General features: G+C 41.8%; 1 protein-coding gene across 5 annotated transcripts in view; it reads right to left on the bottom strand.

Annotated features, from left to right (window-relative positions):
• The window catches only part of ZEB1 (zinc finger E-box binding homeobox 1), a 341,083-nt gene that overhangs the window by 35,843 nt on the left and 283,361 nt on the right, over nt 1–21,879 (bottom strand). For all 5 annotated transcript variants that reach the window (XM_085631833.1, XM_085631834.1, XM_085631835.1 and 2 more), the window contains one exon: nt 13,778–15,564. In XM_085631833.1, the coding sequence (XP_085487959.1) occupies nt 13,778–15,564 (1,787 nt within the window). The remainder of the gene's footprint in view (nt 1–13,777; nt 15,565–21,879) is intronic.

Here is a 21,879-nt window from a genome sequence, read left to right as displayed (position 1 = left end):
CCATCATGGACTGCACGATGGAGAGTGAATAGCAAACTTTGTCTGGGAAAGAAAAGGAACCGGGCCAAAAGGAACCTTTTATACAACGATAAACGTTTTAAATTGGATTCCTTGGCACACCAAAAGCCAATGGAGCTGAATGAGAATAGAAGTAACATGTCCCCAGATGGTGGTTTGTTAATGGTATGGGCTGCAGCACTGGACTCAACTACAGCTTCCTGATTAGTTTCTAGGAGTGGCCCTATGCCAGCCAACGTGCATTCTTCCTTACACGTGGTGACAATGTGAAACCCCCAACCTACACGTGTTGAAGAATGTTATTACTTGGATTGAGAACTTCTCTTCAGCACACCGTTTTCAAGCTATGGAGGGGTCAACGTAGCCATGGAGAAAAAGTACTACCTTGTACTAACCACTAGCCATGGAGGAATAAAAGTACTATCTTGTACTAAGGACAAGCTGGCGTGTATGCCTTTACCTCTATTTTCACATTTAGAGTCTTCTTGTAATGGCAGTATCGTGCGACTACTCACGGCTGTGAGTTCGCTCCTAGTGCAAGCTGTGTTTAAATCAGCAACACCCCATAATTCCTTGGGCTGGTAAGCAGGTGTGTGGTGAGCCTGCGTAAGCGCGATATTCAATTGTGCTTTACAAAACCAAAATATACGTGTTGTCACTGGAATTCCCTCAGGAATTGTTCTGTGCGTTGGAAGTTTATTACTCGTGCCTCCTCAGCGTTTGGGTCAACAACTACTTCTGCACTGGTTCAGGGTCAGTAGAGTTTTTATGAGTCTGTGCTTTGTACTACTAGCGCTCTTTGATAGCTTATGTGCAATTTATACATGCCCTTCAATGTCGGAGGTTGCACTTTTTTTTTTCATATTGACATTCCTCTGTACTCACTTGGATACATGTATTTACAATGTGTGTGCAAACCTTTTCTCTGCCACCTCCTCAACCATTTTTGGCGGATCCCGGGGAATCTTTCATGAAATGGTTTCAATAAAAGTCGTATTTTCTTCACTATATTTTAACTCTGGGGGAGGTCAATTGAGAAGAATTTTCCGCTAACTGGAATAGGAAAATTTTATTGCATACTCTTGGTCCAGAAGGTTGAAGGATATAAGAGCAAGCGGATAAAAAAAAAAACTAAAAAAGAGGAGATGTGCTAGCTCACGCCTTAGAAGTCCTAGGCAATTATTTCACACCTTCTTTATGTATTTGTGTACAGGTATAACATTTTCCAGCGTCGAAAGAAGGTCAGGAATAAATTGATAACTTTGTACCTGGCTTAAAAAAAAAATGGACTATACCTTGTAAATTTGGAAATCTACACAACGATCTCATTAGAGATCAAATAGTCATGCAAACCAATGATTCTCATTTCCAGGACGGTTAAAGCAAATGGAGCTACCAGGTTGATAAAAGACATAGCAATTGTTAAAAAGGCAAAACTTTCTAAACGTGCTAAAGCAGCTTTATATAAAGTGGAGAATAAAGATACTGTTGGTGTGGTGAAGTCCACGAAGTCCGTCAACAAAGAATAGATGAGTGTTATGGAGAAAGTTTCTTATAACTTGAGAATCGAAAATAATAAATTGTACAAACAGGACATCAAAGGGAAAAAAAAAAAAAGATAGAGCGTGTTACAGTGGTGGGAGCAAGGACCATTTAGCGAATGATAAAAAAGTGTCCTGCAAATAAAGCTCAAATTGTGGCATATTGGGCCACTGTGCAAGGGTCTGCCACAGCAAGGGACCTTCATCTTCAATTAAATGTGTTTTGAATTCAGACTCTTCTGAGCATAAAGATGATGTATTTGTGTCTTATGCATGGACTATAATGCGCTTGGGTTAGATGGTGAAAAAATAACCGTACTACATAATTAATTACTCATTACGGATTGACGTGGTGTAATAAACATTAAGGGACATCTTGTTACCTTCAGATGTTCATCCTGCAAGTTTCACAGGAGAACCCATACCTGTGGTGGGATTCTGTAGCATTATGTTTAAAGGTAGAAAGGCAGAAGGAAAGATGTAGGTTGCAGAAAGAGGTCCATCAGTTCTTTGGTGGTTGAACCAAGGGAATTTGGGCATTACCCTTAACCCTAATAATCTGGAACAAGTTTTACTTTCTGAAGATAGTGTTCCTTTTGTTCAATTCTTACACCAAGAATTTCCCATTATTTTTCTGGTAAAGTGGGATGTTTCGAGGGATTCCAAAACAAGATAAGTTTAAAAAAAAAAAACACAAGCTGGTAACTCCAAAAATTAGAAACATTCCCTTTATCATCAGGGAGGACGTAAAACAAGAGCTAAACAAGCTTGTTGGGGGCTGGAATCATTGAGGAAATTGAGTGCAATCAGTGATTAGCTCCTTTCGTGGTCGCGTGGAAGGCCAATAGGAAGATCAGACCTAAGGGATTTGATTGTAAATATACTTGTCAATAAATTTCCACTTCCCAAAATTAGTGAAATTCTTGCGATGACAGGGAATCCAATAGCTCACACAGTTCGATTTGGTTGCGGCATATCACCAAATTCTATTACATCCCAGCAGTATGCATATTACTGCCTTTACTACACTGTATGGTTGTTTTTAAGTTCAACAGCATGCCTTTTGGCCGTGCATCGGAGCTGCAGTATTCAAACAACTGATGTACTGGTTGTTTAAATGTCTATATGGACAGGTTTTTTTCCAGGACAATAGACAAGAACATTATGACATGCTTATAAAGGCGTTACGCATTCAGAGCGAGATTGGTTTGACTGCAGAAATTGACAAGTGCAAGACTGATACCCTCAGTATTAGTTCTGGGGTATGTAGTAGGTGGGGAGGGTATTTTTCCTAAAGCGGAATTGTTGGAGGCAATGCGCAACCTACCCTCACCTTCAAAGATGTGAAGTCTTTTTTTTTTTGGCTTGGTGGAATTTTATTTGAACTTAGTCATGAAATTTACTACGAAAACCTTTGAATTGAGACAACTGTTGAAAAAGAAAATGGTATTTGTGAGGGAACACATGCATCAAACCTCCTTTGATAATATAAAGCACAATATATGTGTATGCCCTTACCCTCCAGGGATTTGGTCCTTTGGACAAGACTTTTATAATCATTCAAGTTATTGGTAAAGATTTGGGGGAAAGAGTCAATCCATATTAGTGCGAAGGAGCCGGAATCTGCCATTTCATTTGCCTAACCTTCACAGAGGATAAATTCTCTGCAATAGAAGAGATGCTGGCTTGTGTTAGGGGCATATGTGAGTTTAGGTAGTATGTGTGGGCTCGCATTTTGTTATTCGCACTAATTACACACCTCCCAAAAATTCTTACCACTGCAGATATGTTAAATCTGACATCAAGGTTAGCGAGGTTGTCTTTACAACTGCTAGATTAGGATTACAATGTTCAGTATATGCCTGGATCACGAATCGTATAGCCGATTTTTTTACCTTGACTTGTAACATGGAAGATGTGTATGATGGATATGCAGCTGCTGCAAGTGTTAATCTGGAATGTGAAGGCATACCAAAAATAGACTGGGTACAGGGGTGTAAGTCTGATCCTGCTTTGACCAAAGTGCAAGCATATATGTAGATGGGGTGGCCTTTGAAAAGGGATGTAAATGAAAAGATAAAACACTTTTGGGAGATACCAGCAAGACCTTGGCACGATCCTGCTGTTTGCTGGTTTCAGTTTATCTGTTGTGCAGACATTTTGGTCACTGCAAAAGCTTGCTTCTCTGTCTTGTGGGGGCGGGTGGAAATGAAAGTGGTGCCCTGCAAATGGGTAGGCTCCCTTTTTCTACAGGATATGGTTTCGTTTTTTCCACAGTGCTGGGCATTATAACCATTCATATGCACCCTTTTCTTGCTTTCCTCCGATTCAAGCATCCTCCATGGTTCCTCCAATGAGAACATTGCTACAGTACCTAGAGTCCTTTTCTGGCTCTTGCACGATCGCAGAGGTGGGACATTTTATAGTACGGCAAACGTCCTGAATTTTGTTAACAGGTGTTTGGAGAAAAAACTAACAGATATATTGTTTGAGGATAAAGATTACCCAAGTGAATCTTTAACCTCAGACCTGTAGTAGTAAATTTCCACTTTTCAATGTTTTAAAGCTTTGTTGGGGATTCACAGAACTACAGTTCCAGGCTGTGCTGGACCGTCCTATGCCTGTCTTCTGTGAATCACAGAGGAAGAGGAACTGCAGATCTTTATGGAACAACTTTAGAGGTTTGCATTGCTCCACATTTAAACACTTCTGGACTTTCTTGCACAGATCACTGCACCAACCCCCCCACCACCACGTCCACCACCAGATCACTGCACTTCTTGCCAAAGAAAAGATCTGCAGCAAATAAGAAAAGCTGGGCTTTTCTTTTAGATGGATTCAAAACATTGTGCTAATTTGCAACGGCATCTGGACAGAGATAGTTGAAGGGAAACTCTGGAAGTATGGGAGAAGAGAATGAAATGCAAGATGTTAATATCGGATATTGCCACCAAAATCAACTGTCTGAAAAGGTTTCACCACTCCTCCAGGTGAAAAAATATACTACCGTCCAAATACATGGTGTGCACTTTGTCCAACAAGAAGCTAAGAGGCAGTCATGGTAAATACAGCTTGGAGCCTCTTCAATGCACAGGCACCTTAATGCATGGCAAGAACAGCAGTTCAATGCTGAAAAAACAGAAGATGGACTTGATGCTAAAGAGGCAAGTTAATCTTCAGCACATGCCATCCCTCAGAGAGTTTGCCTGGTGATGTTCTGCAGGAAGCGCAAGAACAAACTCATCCTGCTTTAAACTGAGTTTGCATTGCTTGGTGCGCCACACGGCCATCTCCCGCCTAGAGAAAGTGGAACAGCAAGCAAAAAAAATTCAAGTGCTTTCCCACCAGGAGACAAATTCTTTTCACCATGGTTCTTTTCAGGTTGCTCAAATTGCATTTTAGGATGTTAAGAAAATACAAAAACACGTTTTCAAAAAAGGTTCTTTTAGAAACATCTTTTATGGTTTGAAAAAAGATATAAACATGTTACTTGTTTAAACGAGTGTGGGTGAAAGTGAGGGACAGGAGGGGAATTAATGAGAGCTAGGGTTCATGGCACCTTTGATGGCACATCTTGGGTATCAGATATGTACACCCAGCAGGTTTTGACATTTAAGCAGCCTTTGACAGTGTAATGTTAAAAAGGATGCTTACAGCCACATCCAGCATATTCTGGGCGCTTGAGAGAGTTGATCTTGGAAGCATCTCACACCTATGCAAATATCAATTGCTGACTGGCAGAAGTGGTACAGGTAATGCAAAGTAGTCTTTAGGAACATCAGTCATGGAAATGGTAACTTTCTAAAAGTTTCCTTAATATTTCTTAAAACATTTACATTATAATATGTAAAAATAGGTCCTTTTTCTTGCCAGTTCAATCTAGTGAGACAGTATTAGGATTTTTAATCTGTATCATGGTTTTATACATAGGACAACTAGGCCTGCCATTGTGACAATATCTTTTGGGTGCTAGTCACTGTAAGGACATTACAACTTTAAATGTCTACATGTCCAACCTTTAAATACCATACACCCTGACTTCTGGGCTTCTATACCTACATGGAGGTGGGAGGGGGCAGTTAAAATTTAAATGGGCGGTTCCGACTAGTCAAAAGGGTTTATTTTGACAGGCTAAATTTGAGTTTTTACACCACTACAGTCTTTCATAGGATATCCTTAAAGCCATGCTTGCACTGCCACAGTAGTGGATGACAAAATAGGTGCTGCCGTCTACTGCTAGTATTTTACTTTAGGCATGGTGTACACTTTGTACCATATACTAAAGACTTATAGGCAAATTAAATATACCAAATAGGTATATGCCTAGTCAGCCAGGTTTAAAGGGGAAGTATAGGCACTTCACTACTGGAAATTAGGTGTAAAGCGCACGAAGGTCTAAAAGTAGCAAAAATAAGGATCCAGCAAAAGGTGACAAATACAGTGACCCCACAGAACATGCAGATTTTCTACAGTACTGAACAGATTTACACCCAAAACAACAAAAGCGTGCTTACTGAGCAAAGCTCTACTTTAAAGCAACATTTGGTGTTAACCTGTTCAGTGGTTTAGGCTACAGGTTTATGTTAAATATCCTGTGGGCACTAAAATAGGAAGACAATGTTCATCAATTCCCCCCTCCCTCTTTAACTATTTTCCCCTGCAAGGAAATATTCCAAAGTTGGCATGCTGGACCTTAGCGGACTACGTCGCGTGACTGCCAAATTTTGAAGTAAAACGTTATAAGCAAATCAAAAAAAGCATTTTCAATGTAAAGTGAGGCTGAACCATAACTATAATGTGGCTACAGACACTGTGCAATATATATTGAGAAGGTTGCAATTCGTAGGTGACAGCTATGGCAACAAGAACGAGACTGGGATTCCATTTTACAAGAATGGAACAACTTAAAACTCATTTACAGAAATCTGGTCTATCAACATTTGAAGAATGTTCTGGTTCCCGGTCACAATAATGACTTACTTTAGTGGTTCATTGCAGAATGGAAAACTACTTTAAGTGGTGACACAGTCTATAGTTGTTCAGGCACTATCATGTTTGTGAGAAACACTTTATATATCATTAAAATCTCCCAAGCCTTTATACTTTGGTATTGTGAGAATTGTTTCCTCCTTGTTGAAGTCCAGAAAGGGGAAGAAAAGCTCTGACCAGGGTGAGTAAACAAAAACACTCTTCAGCAACCCTCTCTTGGAGGGACAATTCCTGATTAAATACTAATCAATTCTAGAAAGGAAAAAATACAAAGGCAATCCTGAACCAGAAGTGAAGATCATACTGCTAAGCAAAGCACACAAAAAATACTTTCTCACACTACTGCATGTCAATTACTCTCATGAGTGAGAAGATTCTTAAAACTAAACAAGCAAACAGACACATTCTTTACCTTTGGTTACATTCTTTGGGTGGATACATAACTGCAGATTCCGCACCTTTTGAACATTCCCCCAGGTGCCAGACTGGATCTGGAAAACTTCACACCAGTTCTCCAGTACACCAGCCTATGCCACAGTGTGGTTCCGCAAAGCCCCGAAAATGGCTGAATGGAGCCACATATAAGCACCACTCCTGTGCACTGACCTCAGTTTCTAGTCGCTGCCACTTTCTGCACAGTCAGTCATGAAGTGTAGATAAACTGTTGGAAAAAGTGTGCTGATCTCCAACATGGGACCTTTTAGATGTTAAAAAGACAGCTTTCAAGAACAGAGAAGAGGGAGGGCAGTGAGGAATTTGATTAGATGAGTATTCACAGGAAAGAGCTTTAACAAAGGTAAGTAACTTGCTGTCCTCATGAATACTTCTAACCGCAAATTCTTCACCATTTGAATAGATACCAAAGCAGTATCTCACTCAAGGTGGAGGGACTGAAGTGGGCTTAAATGAGAAATATCTTAAAAACTGAGAAGGCGCAGTGACTCTCCCACTGGAAATAGGGTTCTTCCACTTGATTGAAGACACCCTGTGCAACCTCGAGGTGAAAATGCCACTTGCGGTCTGTTCGATGATGCCTGTTCAACATGTGCACTCTGGCATTCAAGGACCTTGCTACGGGGCTGACAAACAGGAAGACATTCTATAGATTAAGTCACTCAGAGAGAAGTAAAGCTTCCTGGCACGAGGCACAGGACCAACCTACGCACTCCTTGTCGCAGTTCCACATGGATGACATGATGTCCTTGATGACCTACCCTTACCAGCCTCCACTTTATGGATGACAAGAAGGCTTTCAGGGCTAAACTGACAATGGTAGGAGTATGATGTGGAGCTAACCTTCCAAAGGAAACCACCATCCTCTGATCCCCGCATCCACTAGGCAAACCTAATCCAGCAGGGGCGCATCTGCCACCACTGTCAGCCCTTGCTATGGGAGGGAAAATGATCTTCCACAGACCAGGTGGATGTCCATCAAACACCACTGCAGATCCGGAGCTGTTGCTTGTGAAATCAGTACAGAGTTGGAGATGTTCCACTGCAGGACTCGTGTGCAACCTGGGGTACAAGATAAGGAGGATGCATGAGGGCAGGAGTCCAAGAAGTCATAGAGCCTTCTTGGCAGAGGGAGGACCGATCCCAAAACACCAGGATTATGCCACGAATACCCAGACTTGCAGTACGCAGAAGGGGGAAAAGGGAATGCTGGAGGTGGTTTGGGGAAGGCTATGAACACCACCATGTCTAATACTGCCCTATGAATCAATGAGATCCTCTAGGGACGAGTTAGGTGTGACTTTGGCCCATTGATTTAAAACCCTAACAATGTATAGAGGCTAGCCATCGTCTGAGTTGGTCTACAATTGACTGTGGCAAGCCAGTCTTCAGCAGCTGGTCATCGAGGTAGGGGAATAGATGTACTTCTGATCATTGTAGAGGGGCTGCGTTCATCACTTTCATGAATACCAAAGGGGCAGAGGCAAGGTCGAAGTGAAGCAAAGCAAACCTTAAGAGTTCTTGGCCCACCTTAAACCACAGGAAATTCCTCTGTGACTGCAGGACAGGTTTATAAAAATGTAAGTTAAACGCCACGGTCTATTCTCCTGGATCCAGAGGTGAGAGAATATGAGCAAACGTGAACATCTTGAACATGTCTTTCAGTAGAAAGACATTTAGCAGGTGGATGTCCAGCAAGGGCCCAGGCCGCTATCCTTTTACGGGACAAGAAAATAGAGTGAGTAACATCCCACACCTTCTTCCACCCTCTTTTCAGAGTGTGGTCCTGGCTTCATAGCACTTTGGGGAGCAAAAGTTGTACCTCCTGCATAAGGATTTATAAGTGCTCCTCCAAGTTCATTTTGGTGAGGGTGGTAATGAGTTGGGGAGGAAATTAAGGGAGGCTGTAGGTTCTTTGAACTATCTGTAAGACCTAATTGTCTGATGTAATGATCTCCTGCCAAGGAGAAAATGTTGGAACTTGCCTTCCACTGGCCTGGCATGAACCACGGAGTACAAACTAAAGAGGCTTGCAAGCTGCTGCAGCATTGAAGGACGGTTTAGAGAACTGCTGTCTTGCAAGTGTTTTGCATCCGAGGCCCAGAAAGGACAAAACTGATTGCTGCACCACTGGTTGGGATAACAGAAGCAGTCTATAGGCCAAACCGACTGGAGTAACCTCTCAACTTACAGAACTGGTGAGAAAATGGTTTCTCTGATGTCAACAATCCTAAGGACCATCCGCTGGCTTGGATGACGTTGAACCTCTGTAGCATAGAGTACCTTTCAACCCAAAATTCTGGACCTATCAAAGGCCATATCCATTGAGAACACCTGTACACTGAAAATCCACTAGACATCATGCATGTCAGATTCCTCACAACCACACTAACACCAATAGCCCTTCCAATGCAATCTGTAGTACCACAGTCGAGCACTAATCACACTTCGCTGCAACATGCCGGTTATGTATTGTTTTTGCCAATGAGCCTCAGATCTTCTGGGACCACTGGCAAGCTCTCATCCTAGCTAGCATGTATGTTTTTGCCAAGCGTATGACAATCAGTGCTTGAGCAACTTCTAGCTAAACTCGCATATGAAAACATTCTCTTGTCAAATGCATCAGTCCATTTGGTTTATCTGTCCGGGGGATTGGTCAGAAAAGAGTTAGGGTTAACCATGCTGGAGGAAGCATGCACAATGAGGTTCTCCGGTATAGGGTGTTCCATCAAGAAATCATGGGTGATCAGGCGCGGGTCTACGTCCCTGTGCTGTGGATCTGCTAACTGGTGGGAAAGAACATTGTTTTGACCATGCAGCCATTAAAGTGTCAATATGGATCTCAATAAAAGGCAACAATGGCTCAGCGCCCATATCCCTGGCTGATTTATCACTGAGGATATTTAAATTTTGTTTGATGAAGGACAACAACAATTCTAGCACTTAATCGGTCCTTCTGACAACCCATTTAAAGACAACATTTTCCTCTGGTGGTCATCTTTGTGGTTTATTAGGCTCAGTTACAGGGAATGTGTTCACCGCACTGTCATTGTGTTGAATTAGGTATGCCTCATCAGTATTATAAGGAAGCATGAGTGACCCAACTGGATATTACCCAGGGTCAAAGTTTGAGCCAAAAAGAGAAGGGAGCTACTGTTGGCAGCTGTGTCCCAGTAGAGAGATGGGGTTGGAATCAGCTTTCATGACAACCAGACGAGTTTTTGTAATCTGCTAGCATGGTATTGGTCGGGCTAGGGCCAAGGAAGGATCTGTATTTAATTTGGATGCCATCACCAGGCTGTCCATTAGTGCCAGGTGTGGAGTTTGCGCTGCTGGAACCAGCATGGACCTCTGAGACAGGGTGGAACACTGTACAGGAACGGGCCCATGAACAGGTACCAAGGGGGCAAATGGTGTACAGGGAGAACCCCCTGGCAGTAACCTGCTGGAGCCCCTGTGGCTCCTTGCACCCAAAGGTGTGCCAGAAGAGTCGGGCACTGCACCAAAAATGTGCTATATGGCCTCAACCTAGGGTTGATGAAGGCCCAGGGAACTCTAGTGCGACAGGAATAACTGACTAATCTGCTACAAAGCTGGGGAGGCAAATGGGTGTAATTTCATTCTTGAACACCGTTACTGAAGAAACCCTCTGCAGATCAGACTATACTTTCCAACTATAGACCTATCTCCCCTGCTCTCATTCTTTCCTAAAACGCTGGAAAATTATGTACATTCGGTAGTTTCCGACTTTGCTGAAACTAATGACCTCCTTCATGCAAGTCAATCAGGGTTCCTTTCTAACTTCAGCACGGAGACGGCCTTACTTGAGGTCTCTGAGACCATTAAAGAAACCCTTGATAAGGGAGGAAAAGCTGTCCTGATTCTTCTAGATCTTTCGGCAGCTTTCGACACCGTGTCCCATGATCGCCTGCTGCAGAGATTGCAGCAGTGTGGTTTTGGTGGCACGGTGCTGAAATGGTTTGCCTCCATTTTAAAGGACAGAAAGCAGGAGGTTTGGTCTCCTTCCTTTACCGCCAGGATCCACCTCCTAAATGTGTGGGTCCCCCAGGGATCTATTCTGAGCCCTGTATTATTTAACCTGTATATGTCCCCCCCTTGCAAAGTTGGCGGAGGCAGGAGAAGCAAACATTATATCCTATGCGGACGACTCAGTTGTTCACTTGTGGGAAGGGTGAAGACTTTAATGGTCAGAAGATTAAAGCCTGCCTGGCTGAAGTGTTCCTCTGGTTTCAATCCCACTGACTCAAATGCAATCCAGAGAAATCTGAGATCATTTTCTTCGGCTCCCCTCCGTAAGACATTTGGAAACATTGGTGGCCTGACGAAATGTCGCCACCCCAGACGGCTGTTAACATGATTAAAAATCTGGGGGTGAAAATCGATGATATGTCATCAATGAAAACACAAGTCCCGACTGACTGGTACTTGTTTTGGTTTATTAAAAATGATCAGGAAATGAATCCATCTTCTGCCAATGACACATAGAAAGGTGGTTGTGCAGGCTCTCATCACCTCTAGATTGGATTATGTTAACATTCTGTATCTTGGCATACCGGAGGGCTTATTGAGCAGACTTCAGGTCGTGCAGAACTCTGCGGCCAGAGCGGTCCTGAAGTTAGGAGCCAGAGAACGGATTTCTCCCCATTTGAAGAAATTACACTGGCTCCCGGTTCGGTGCAGGATTCTTTTCAAAGCACTAACCCTTGCTTTTAAAGCTTTGCACAAGTTAGTGGCTCATTACTTGCGTAAAAGAGTTCTTTATTACATCCCGCGCAGATCGCTTAGATCAGCCCATCAACATTTGATCTCGGCGCCAAGGTTCTGTAGAGCACGTTGTGGAGGACTGTCTTTCCAGGTACAAGTAGACCGTGCTTGGAATACTCTGCCTCTTCACCTGAGACAGACTACCTCCCTTTTGGAATTTAGAAAACAATTAAAAACTTGGATGTTTCAACAGCTAATCTAATCTGCTTCCTCTCAGTCCAATTGTCTGGTTGCACAGCCTTTGCTTCTGTCTTTACTGTCATTGCGCCGGGACACTGTGGAGTAGCTGAGCGCTCTATAATTCCCTGGTTAACATAACATAACCACCTCTTGTGTTCAACAAGTAGATCTTTACCTCCTGGTCCTGAATTGTCTTCGGGTGCATAAAGGCATGATTGTTGCATGATTACAGTCATGACTGGGGCCAGGCACCATAGATACCCCTTGTGTGGATCCGTGACCAACACCTGCTTCCTGCAGTTATGGAACAATTTGAAGACTGCAGATTTTGGATGGAACATAGTTCCGTACCCCACTTAAAGAAACATTTAGGGTCAAAGGAAAGCAGACAGTTTGGAATGGAGATGAGGAGCTTTGTCAGAAGGTGGAAAGAACGAAACTAATGTCAGCGCACATACTCTGATCGGTTACTTCCAGGGCAGTGAGGTGCCGCATGCTGCTGACAGCATGTGACAGCACTGCTATGAAGTTTTCTGGATCCAGTCTGGAGTCTGGAGAATATTAAAAAGTCGAGGAATCGACAGTAAAGAACTAGGCATCAGAAGTATGCAATTTACTTTGCAAATCTATTCCATAGCAAGATCTGATCCACAAATGGGACTTTGAAAGGTTGACATGCTCTAACTGGATTAAACTGGGAAACGAGGTCTGGGGAGGCAAAAAGTATATATTCACACTCAAGACCACAGAGGGCACAAATGTAAGGACCAAAACCGATCCACTGTTTTTGGAGTATATCTTACTCAAGCATGATTTTATCAGCAATAGGCAGGTCTTAATTTGAGCCAGTGGTTGCAGGCGGTCCCACTGCTACTCTTTTTTGGGACTTATTCTTCATAATCAGACTTTGACACACAAGAGAGAAAAGGAGAAAAGGAAGGGGAGAGAGATACAAAAACAGTAACAAAGGGAGAAAGCAGGGATGAAAAGGAACACTGGACATTGCAATATAGAGACAGGGATAGTATAACGGTTCTTGAAAGGCATGAGGTAAAAAAAGGCTAGACTGCTTTATTTAGCAGCCCCAACATTCAGCAACCACGGCGATGCGCTTCTTTGGAAAATGTAGGCCCTAGCACTTATTCTTTTACAAATTAAGCACTGAATATAGGCATGCTAAATATTTTTCAAAAAGAGCTCGGTCTTGCAAAGCAGAATCACAACACAGAAGGGGAACAAAAGTGAAGAAGCGCTGCTAATTGTTATCAGATTCCACAAATTAAGCAGGCCTATCTTGCCACCTGGGGAAAGAAACTTGATTGACAGCTGAGCTCTTCTCTTATTGGTAAATGTAAAAGGTTTTAAAAATATTCACAGCAGCACCCTAGCTAAATATCGTTGCCTCAGTTGACAATCATTAGAAGTGCTGTGGCTTAGGAGTTAATGAACCTGTCTCGTTGAATGTGTTCTGGGATGCCGTACATGTGCACAGCTATTTAATTTTAAATATGTATTAACACCCTCAATAGAGACGCATTTTATTCCATGAAGATGTTCGAATACCGACTCCATTCTGTTTTGACAGCAATACTTTCCCAACAATAATGTATCTATTTAAAAAAACTAATTTCTGTAAGGGGTTACGAAACACTGATAAAGTGTTAGAACCACAAACGCTCCACTTCTAAAAATTGTACAGACATGTCACAGACCGCAATAACAACCTGCCCTTGCTTTAGGCACCCATGCTTAATTTATCATTTACAAGTACATTGTGAAAACACTATGCAATAAAATATTATCAGATATACCTGATTTCCATTTGGTAGGACCTGCTTTTGTGATAGTTCTGGGAATGAAGAGCTAGTTGTTGTTGAATATGTATACGTTAACTGGGGAATAAGAATTGTCTGTTTGTTGGCAGCAAGAGTTCTTAAGCATGGAACACTGTTCTGGCTTGAAATGGCAACTATTGTAGGTAACTGAGTAGTGACTGTAGGTAGAGCAATACTAATTGGATTGGCACTTGGTGGATTCACAATTAAAACCGGATTAGAGTCTGTAACACTGCTGTCCGTTTGTTCTTTTTTCACACAACACAAGTTCAAAGGCTCATCCTGAACAGTATGAACACTGCTATGGTAAACACTAGTTACGGTGGATCGTTCCGACAAGTCACCATGTTGCTTTGGTAGGGATAGGTCAAGAGGTTCTGCTTGTTGCTCTTCTTGTACACCAGTAGATGTACATTCGCCTGCAGGAGAGCTGATTAATGATGAAAGGTTTAGTGGTGATGGAGATGGGGTGTTGCTTCTGGAACCAATTTGCGTCAACGTTTCAACAGGTAAAATTTGAGAACTTATGACACCGAGAACATTTTCTGAATCCATTTCGACAGTGGGTTGTTTGTTTTCCTCTGAAGATATGCTAGGTTCATCCTCTACTGGAGTAACCTTTTCCAGCTGTGATGGACTTGAGGACTGTATCGAAACATCTCCAGCTTGCATTTTCTCAAACCATTTCTTCACCACTTCCAGTGGAAGGTTAACAGAATCTGCAATTTTTGAAAGTTCTGCGGCACTTGGATGTGCATTCAAAGCATAGTATGCTTTTAAAAGAGACAAAAGGTTTTTTAAGGGTGGTTGACTGGGCGCCAAAATGTTTTCCCCGGTATCAGATAACGTCGGAGATGCAGATTTCTTTGCATCTGTCCCAAGTGCAGGAAGCTTAGTGGAGCATTTCATATCAAAGGGTTTGAGTTCAGTAAGTGCATTGATGCCTTCTAGGCAATCAGAAACTAGGAAAGTGCTATCTTTAACCCCTCCTTCGGATTTTATATCTTTTTCAGATTTAATGGTAAGATCCTCTGGCAGTTTCTCGCTTTTGCAAATGTTTGGAATACAAGATTCCTTTTTTAGATTCTGAGGAACAATTTGAAATGCACTTGGTTGCTCCAGGCTGTAGTTTATTATGATTTTGGTTGTACCATCTTGATCAATCAAAGGAAGACTAATGGCTGAAATAAGCGAATGGCCACCTTGTTGTATGGAGGCAGAACCTATAGTTCCTTCTTTGGATGTAAGATGAGCATGATTATTCTCCAATACTTGTCTTATCACGTTGCTGTCGACTGCCACTTTTAAAACATTCTGAATGTCACTTAAGTTAATACTAATGGGAGACACAAGGCCCATAGTTGGCAAAACAACAGCTTGTACCAAACCCTGAGGAGAATTAGTTGTCTGTAAGGTGGTGCCACTGCTAAAAACTCCGTTTTGCAAAGGAGTAGAACAGTTGATTCCAGGAGCAACTACAATAGGTTTGAATTCAAAGTCCACAGGCTCAGTTTTAATTTGGTTAACTGGAAGCTGCTCCTGTAACGGTTTGTTTTCTATCTTTTGCCGGATCGGTGGTCTTGCCGGGCTCCCAGGTGATGCAGACAGAGAAGGTGACGAGCACTGAGAAGTCTTGAGTCCTGAACGTGCTCGTCCATTCACAGGCAACAAACCAATACATTTTTTGCTACTAATGTGTGAGCTGTAGGACCCAGAATGGGAAAAACGTTTCTTGCAGTTTGAGCACTCATATGGCTTTTCTCCTAGTAAAAAAAGAAAATAAGTATTACTGATTTTAAGCACAGTCTGCAAAGCCCTCTTAATCTAACACATTGTATCTATCACCATCAATCACAACTATTTGCACATTAGTATGTAACATTATCCAGATACTACAAATTAGCTTTTGTGGGCAGGTCTGTGACAAAAGCTGTTAGAACTGAAATTTCCAATTTGTAATTTATATTAAATAGTTTCATCATATGTGCATTTTCAAAGATATTCAGGTTTGATAACCTCTTCCTCAAACAGCTGAGCGCAGTACCATATGCGTGCACACCACACTGGGAAGTATAGCTGGACTATAATTCGACAGGTGAGGGAATACAGGGAAAAGTATTTGAGGCTACTTATACCGAACACATTTTTTGGTAGAATTAATTTTCTTGCATTACCATAAAAAGATTCTAATCAGACCATTCACACCAAACACTAACACAGGACAACTGCTAGAAACGAAAGCCAGTACACTAATCAAGTGTGAAATATAGAAATTGGAAACAGAAGCCAACAAGTATTTGAGCAAGTATAAAATATAGGAATTGCTTCTTCATGGCAAAACAGCAATTTAAAGCTATAGAAAACTATCATACCTCTATCATATAAAATGAAACCACATACTGTTGTAACAGTTGGACATGTTTATCATAAAGGTACACTTTGGTTTCACATGTAAACAAGCCAACTCCTCTGAAGTCACAACATCAGGTGCTTTATCTGTGGCTAGTATTGAGGCACATTTTACGAATGTTGGGGGGGATGGGTTGGGTGGGTGGGGGAGGGGGGGTCGGGGGAAGAGGCTTAGGTTTTCCCTATTCATAAAACAAAATTTATGGGACTCGAAAGATCCATTAGAATTGAAGGCTAAATGGAGCCCTCTGCATTTAGTTAATTGATGTGTGTACCTTTGCCAGCTGTAACTCTCCTTAACGCAGATTGTGAATTGATAGGAGGTAGTGATACATAATACTATCCACCTACAGATATATTGTTTAGAGTGAGAGTATCCTTGTCTAATATGACTATAGTTATTGAAAGCTAATTAGCTTTAAGTATCACCTTGGTTTTATGGAGCTAGAACGTCATTTAATTTCATTTCAGGCCTTTCAGAAAGCCTTTGCAAAAGAGTTTTCTGTAGGCAAAGATGGCTGCTAGATGGATTTATCTAAGAGAACGCAGTTTTTGATTGGGCTAAAAGAAGCAAATACGGAACGATATACCAACTTCTTAGCTTGTAAAAAGACAGACTATTGTTTTGACACCATATGCAAATGTGTTTCCACTTCATGGAATAACACTATCTAGCAGCAGGACATTTATATTGTTTTAACATTTGATTGCTGAAAGTGGTAATCACAGATGGCCACACGGACTTCAGAAGCCATGCTGCCAAATTCAATGACATCTGGGTTGGGTTGAGGATCTGGCTCTGAAGTCTCAATAATAGGTTGGGTTTGACTGAAAGTCTCTTGTGGGCATTATAGGAGATCTGTTAACTACCACTGCCTTGGCCATTCCAGAGTCATCAGGAGCATCTTTCCCTGGCGATGTTGACAATTTCCAGAGGTATCATGGGAAGGGGAGGAAAGGCATACAGAAAATCTTGCAAACAAGTCATCAAAAGGGCACTGCTTTCTGACCGGTGTTTTGGTCATCTGTATTTGAAGTCTTGGCATTTGTTTTTTTTCTGCCATAGCAAAGAAGTTTATAGATGGGGTGCCATCTTTTTCGAATATGTCAAATATAACTTCACTGTCTAGCACCCATTCTGAACTTTCTTCAGAGTATCTGCATAGGAAGTCTACTTGAAATGTCATTGCACATTGTATAGCACTATTGTGATTGATATTTTCAGCAATATCATCCAACCACAGATCGTTTGGGATTCTAAGGAGCGTTCTTGACCTATAGTGTTCTTAATCTGGTGCTTCCCTACTTGTTTATTTAAAACCTGGTCTTATTGTCTGTTTGAATCTAATTATAGTGTTGCCTTTCAGGGATGGAAAGAATGCCTTGGGAGCCAAGGGAATTGCTCTCAATTCCAAAGGATTTATATTATAATCCTGTTCTTTTTCGGTCCATCGGAGCTTGGATAGAGATGGGCCCCCTATCGTAAGAGGGAAGCATCTGTGACCATTGTTTGTTGGGTTTTCCCTTTTTTAAAAGCAACCCCTTCTACTAGATTGCTTCCGACATGTCATCAGTTTAGATATTGCTTTGCTACAATGGAAAGTGTTACATGGTCTTCTGATGTGTTGTATTTCTGAATACACTGGTCTTCTAAATATAGGTATATGTAATCTTGCATTTGGGACGATGCTCATACAAGACATCATAGACCCCCAGAATGACTGCATTTGTCAGTGTATTTCATGCGTTCCTAATAGATAATGTTCTCTCCTTCAAAGGATACACTTTGTACCCAGATTGTCACCTAGAGAAGTTAGTCTTTGAACTGGGAGCAATTGAGATTTATTTGCAGACCTAGACTTCCTAATAGCTTGTAAGTTTGCTTCAAGTCTTGTCTTATATTGGGTCAGTGCTTTCTGAAGTCAATTGTTTAAATAAGGATAAATGTATATTCCTTGTTTTCTCAAGTGAGCAGCGAAAATAGTCCTGCATGTTCAAAAAGATTTGTGGTGGTGACTTCAGACCAAATGGCAGGACTATGTACTGATAATTATGCTGTCCTACTACAAATTTCAGACATTCTATGATGTGGCTTTATCGGAACAGGGAGTATGCACCTTGTAGGTCCATTAAGCACATCCAGTCGTTCTGTTGTAGATAAGGAACAATTGGCAGTAAAGCCACCAAGCAAATGCTTTCTATTCCAATAGCATTGTAGACGTTACTTCTCTTTATACTTCTGGTTGGTGATTTATTTGCAGCTCTTGGTGGCTTTTTGAGGTGAAGTTGGTATCCTTGAGATCTAAAGCTTATCACCCACTTTATTTTCGTGATGGAGGACCACTCTTACAGAGACACAGCTCCACCGGCCAAAATGGGGAGCATATGTGCATTGGGGTGGGGTTTGCGGAGCGATGAAATGTTACTATCTCCCCAATAAATGTCTTCAACTAATCGGTGTTGATTTCAGGCTAATAGTTTTGTTCACAACTGCCTTTTCGTACTGATTTTTGTCCTATGACACGGATTGTAAGGCTGATGGGGCAATCGAGGTGCTTGAACCCTCCTTTGGGTTATGACCTATTGTCCCCGGGATTAAACTGCTTACATTTGGTTTCTTTTCCTCCAACTGCACAAAGGGTTTCTGCTTCACTTTTCATTTTGTGCATTTCATCATCTGCATGTTGGCCTAATAAAGGCGATTCAGTGAACGGAAGGTTCACTGCTTTCAATTGTGCACCTACTTTAAAAGAATCTAAGTACAGTCATGATCTTATTGCCATGGTGTGCTATCAGAGGTGGCTGCAAGATCTATTGAGTAAACTGCTGCACTGATATTTTTTTTCGGAAACTAGTGAACTTTCACCAAACTGTTATAAATAATCTTCCTGGCAAGTGTTCAGGCAAGTCATCTCCAGACGACTTCGGTCTATTATCTCCTTTGGTAACGGCCCACAATGGAAGGGGCTCTATTTTGTTATGTGGAAGGCGGCTGTGCCACACATTTCTTTTCCTTACAAATCCTAGTTTTTTCTCTTCTCAGAAGGGGCAGTGAATTTCAGGGCTGAAGCGTGTCTCCATTTGACGGAGTCAGATTTATGATCCGTGTTATCAAAAAAAAGAAAATCAGACTTGTTGCAGAATTTTACATTTCTTTAAAAGCCTAACGCTCCAGGTGCTACAAATGTTTTCTAGGTATGTCCAGAAGACCTGGAACCGAGGTTGTAGTGTCTCGAGGTAACTACCTAGGCACCCCTCCACAGGGGGTGCTTGAGATGGGGATGCTACGGATGACTTTGGCATGTATGATGCATGGGTATCACTGGTGTCCGAGAACTAAGATTTTGCTGAAGCTCTATGAAATCTTACACGTGTAAATCTATATGTACGGAGATGAGGTGGAGATTTAGAAGTTGTTTATGAAGCCATTCCTCAAGGAGATAACTGTTACGGATGAAGTCTTTTCTGAACAGGACTGTCAAAGTATAATCTAAGTTCTTGGTGTAAAAGGCAGAGGATGATGGTCTGGTGTCAAGGGAGGCCCCATCTTCTGCATAGTTGTGGATGGCATCCCAGAAGTTTATTTTCCACCAAGAGGACATTGGTGACAAGCTTGCCATGCGAGTGCCTCCTTAGGAGTGTTGGTTGAAAGTGAGGCACCATTGATGGGGAGCGTGATGGGGTGTTCACAGTAGAGTGATAAGCATCCACTGTGACAGTCTCCAAGTTATGTCCTCTATGTCAAGGATGATTTAGGCTGCAAGTGTCAATGTTTTAAAAGAGTCGCCAGCACTGTGAACGTCAAACATTGATGTATGGACTGCTTTGCTGAGTTAGCGGTCCGACCAGCATAGATGCCGATGTCAGAGGCAAATGAAGAAACATGCTATGGGGATCGCTGATCTGTTTCTATGCCTGCAGTGGGAAAGGTGCTGAACCCACTTATGACTGCTTACATGTTGGGCACAGGCCCTCAACGCCGATCTTGAATGAGGCTGGGAGTGATGAAGTAGACTGTGTCCGCTTCTTCACTTGAGGATTTCCCTCCCGGGAAGTCCTTGCTGGAATGCTATTTTTAGGCAGAGATGCTCGAGAGTTGGTCTCCGCAAGCGGCTTCCTCTTCTTTAGCATTCATGTTTTCAAGCATTCTACGAAGTCGGATGCCCTCCTTGTTCTTAAGAGTTCTTTTGATAGATTGTGCAGTCATTTACTGCGCAAGATGGAGGAAGACACTACACATACCTAGTGGGTGTCTGAGACGGCCTTCTTTCTGCCGCAGTAGGGACACTTCTCAAACAGAGAAAGCATTTTGACAGGAAAACCTCTAAAAGTGGAAAACAAATTGTTCAAGATGTGGAGCAAAAATGGAATTTGGTCTCAAAGAGAAGAATTTTTAAAGAAAAACCGGAGGTATAAAGCCTCACACATGCTCTCAGCTCTTTAATGTGGCCCTGTGAGAAGCATCTGAGTAAGTGAAGAAAACTGCCAGTACAAAGTGTCGTGGGCAGAGGGTCCTTCTGAAGTTCTTGAAGAGACCGGATTCTTTTCACTGTTTTACATTAGAAGTCTATCAAGGTACATTTTTCTAAACCTTTACACATTTTACCTTCGTTTGCACCTAAGATGTTGAAACAGTTTTAAAATGTCAGGGTGAACTGGTTGGTTTTTCAGAAAAAAATCCACTCAATAGAATGATTCAGTGTGAGGTTTCCATCCTGTGGATAAAAAAGTTATTTTAATGAACCACCTATCTATGGTACAGTACTCCTAATCCACCCTAGACAGTGGGAGACCATTCAACCATTTGTGACCATCAATGAAGATCCTATAATTTACAACATTGTAATCAGGTTTGCAAAAATTGGTCATCTTTGAATTCCAGGAATAGGAGCTCAAATGCAGATCAAATTGACCAATTTCATTACTACAATCTTTTATTTCCAACTGACATACAGTCAAAGTTATTTAGAAAAGGAAACAAGGCAGATGGAGCTTTCAATTTTGATGTAACATTACAAAAAAAGGCATACCAACAAAAGGGTCATTTTAAAATACGCCTTTATAATCAACACAATTAACCATACAATTACCATGGCGGCTTCATGCTCCAGATGCATGTGAATTTCACAACCACTGCAGGAGTAAATCTTTCCATTATTCCCTACCTATCATATCACACTTCAAAGTCTCCTTCAATCACTGCCTGAAAGAGGTAAATTCACCAAATGTATTCTCAATTAGATTTGGCAAACATAAGATGCAAGTGGACGGAGGTAAAATAAATAATGCACATGCGGATTTACTTCCACAGCAGTCAGTGTGGTGCTGCTGTAAATTAAGAATAAGGATGCCATTGGGACCAAGTTAGATAAGTGGGTGAGCACTATACCATGGAGCCCGCAGCATAATGAAAAGTCCTGAGCTGCTCCGAATCCACAGAGTTAACAAAGTAGCACCGATAACTCATCTTGCCCTGAATAGTGGGGTGATGATTGCACCAACAAGTGTTCAGTTGAGAGGTAGGACTTAAAGGCGTTTTTATTTACACTGCCAGACACTGGTGAAAAGAAAGGAGAACTGGATCCCTCCCTTCTATATTCACAATGTAATACTAAAAGTGGAGTTTAGAGTGGCTAAGTTACCTCAGTATCAAGGCACTCCGAGCCAGT

The sequence above is a fragment of the Triturus cristatus genome, chromosome 10 (assembly GCF_964204655.1).
Source record: "Triturus cristatus chromosome 10, aTriCri1.1, whole genome shotgun sequence".
Lineage (NCBI taxonomy): Eukaryota > Metazoa > Chordata > Amphibia > Caudata > Salamandridae > Triturus > Triturus cristatus.
Note: the sequence above shows the minus strand (reverse complement) of the source record. Positions and strands in the feature narration are given on the sequence as shown.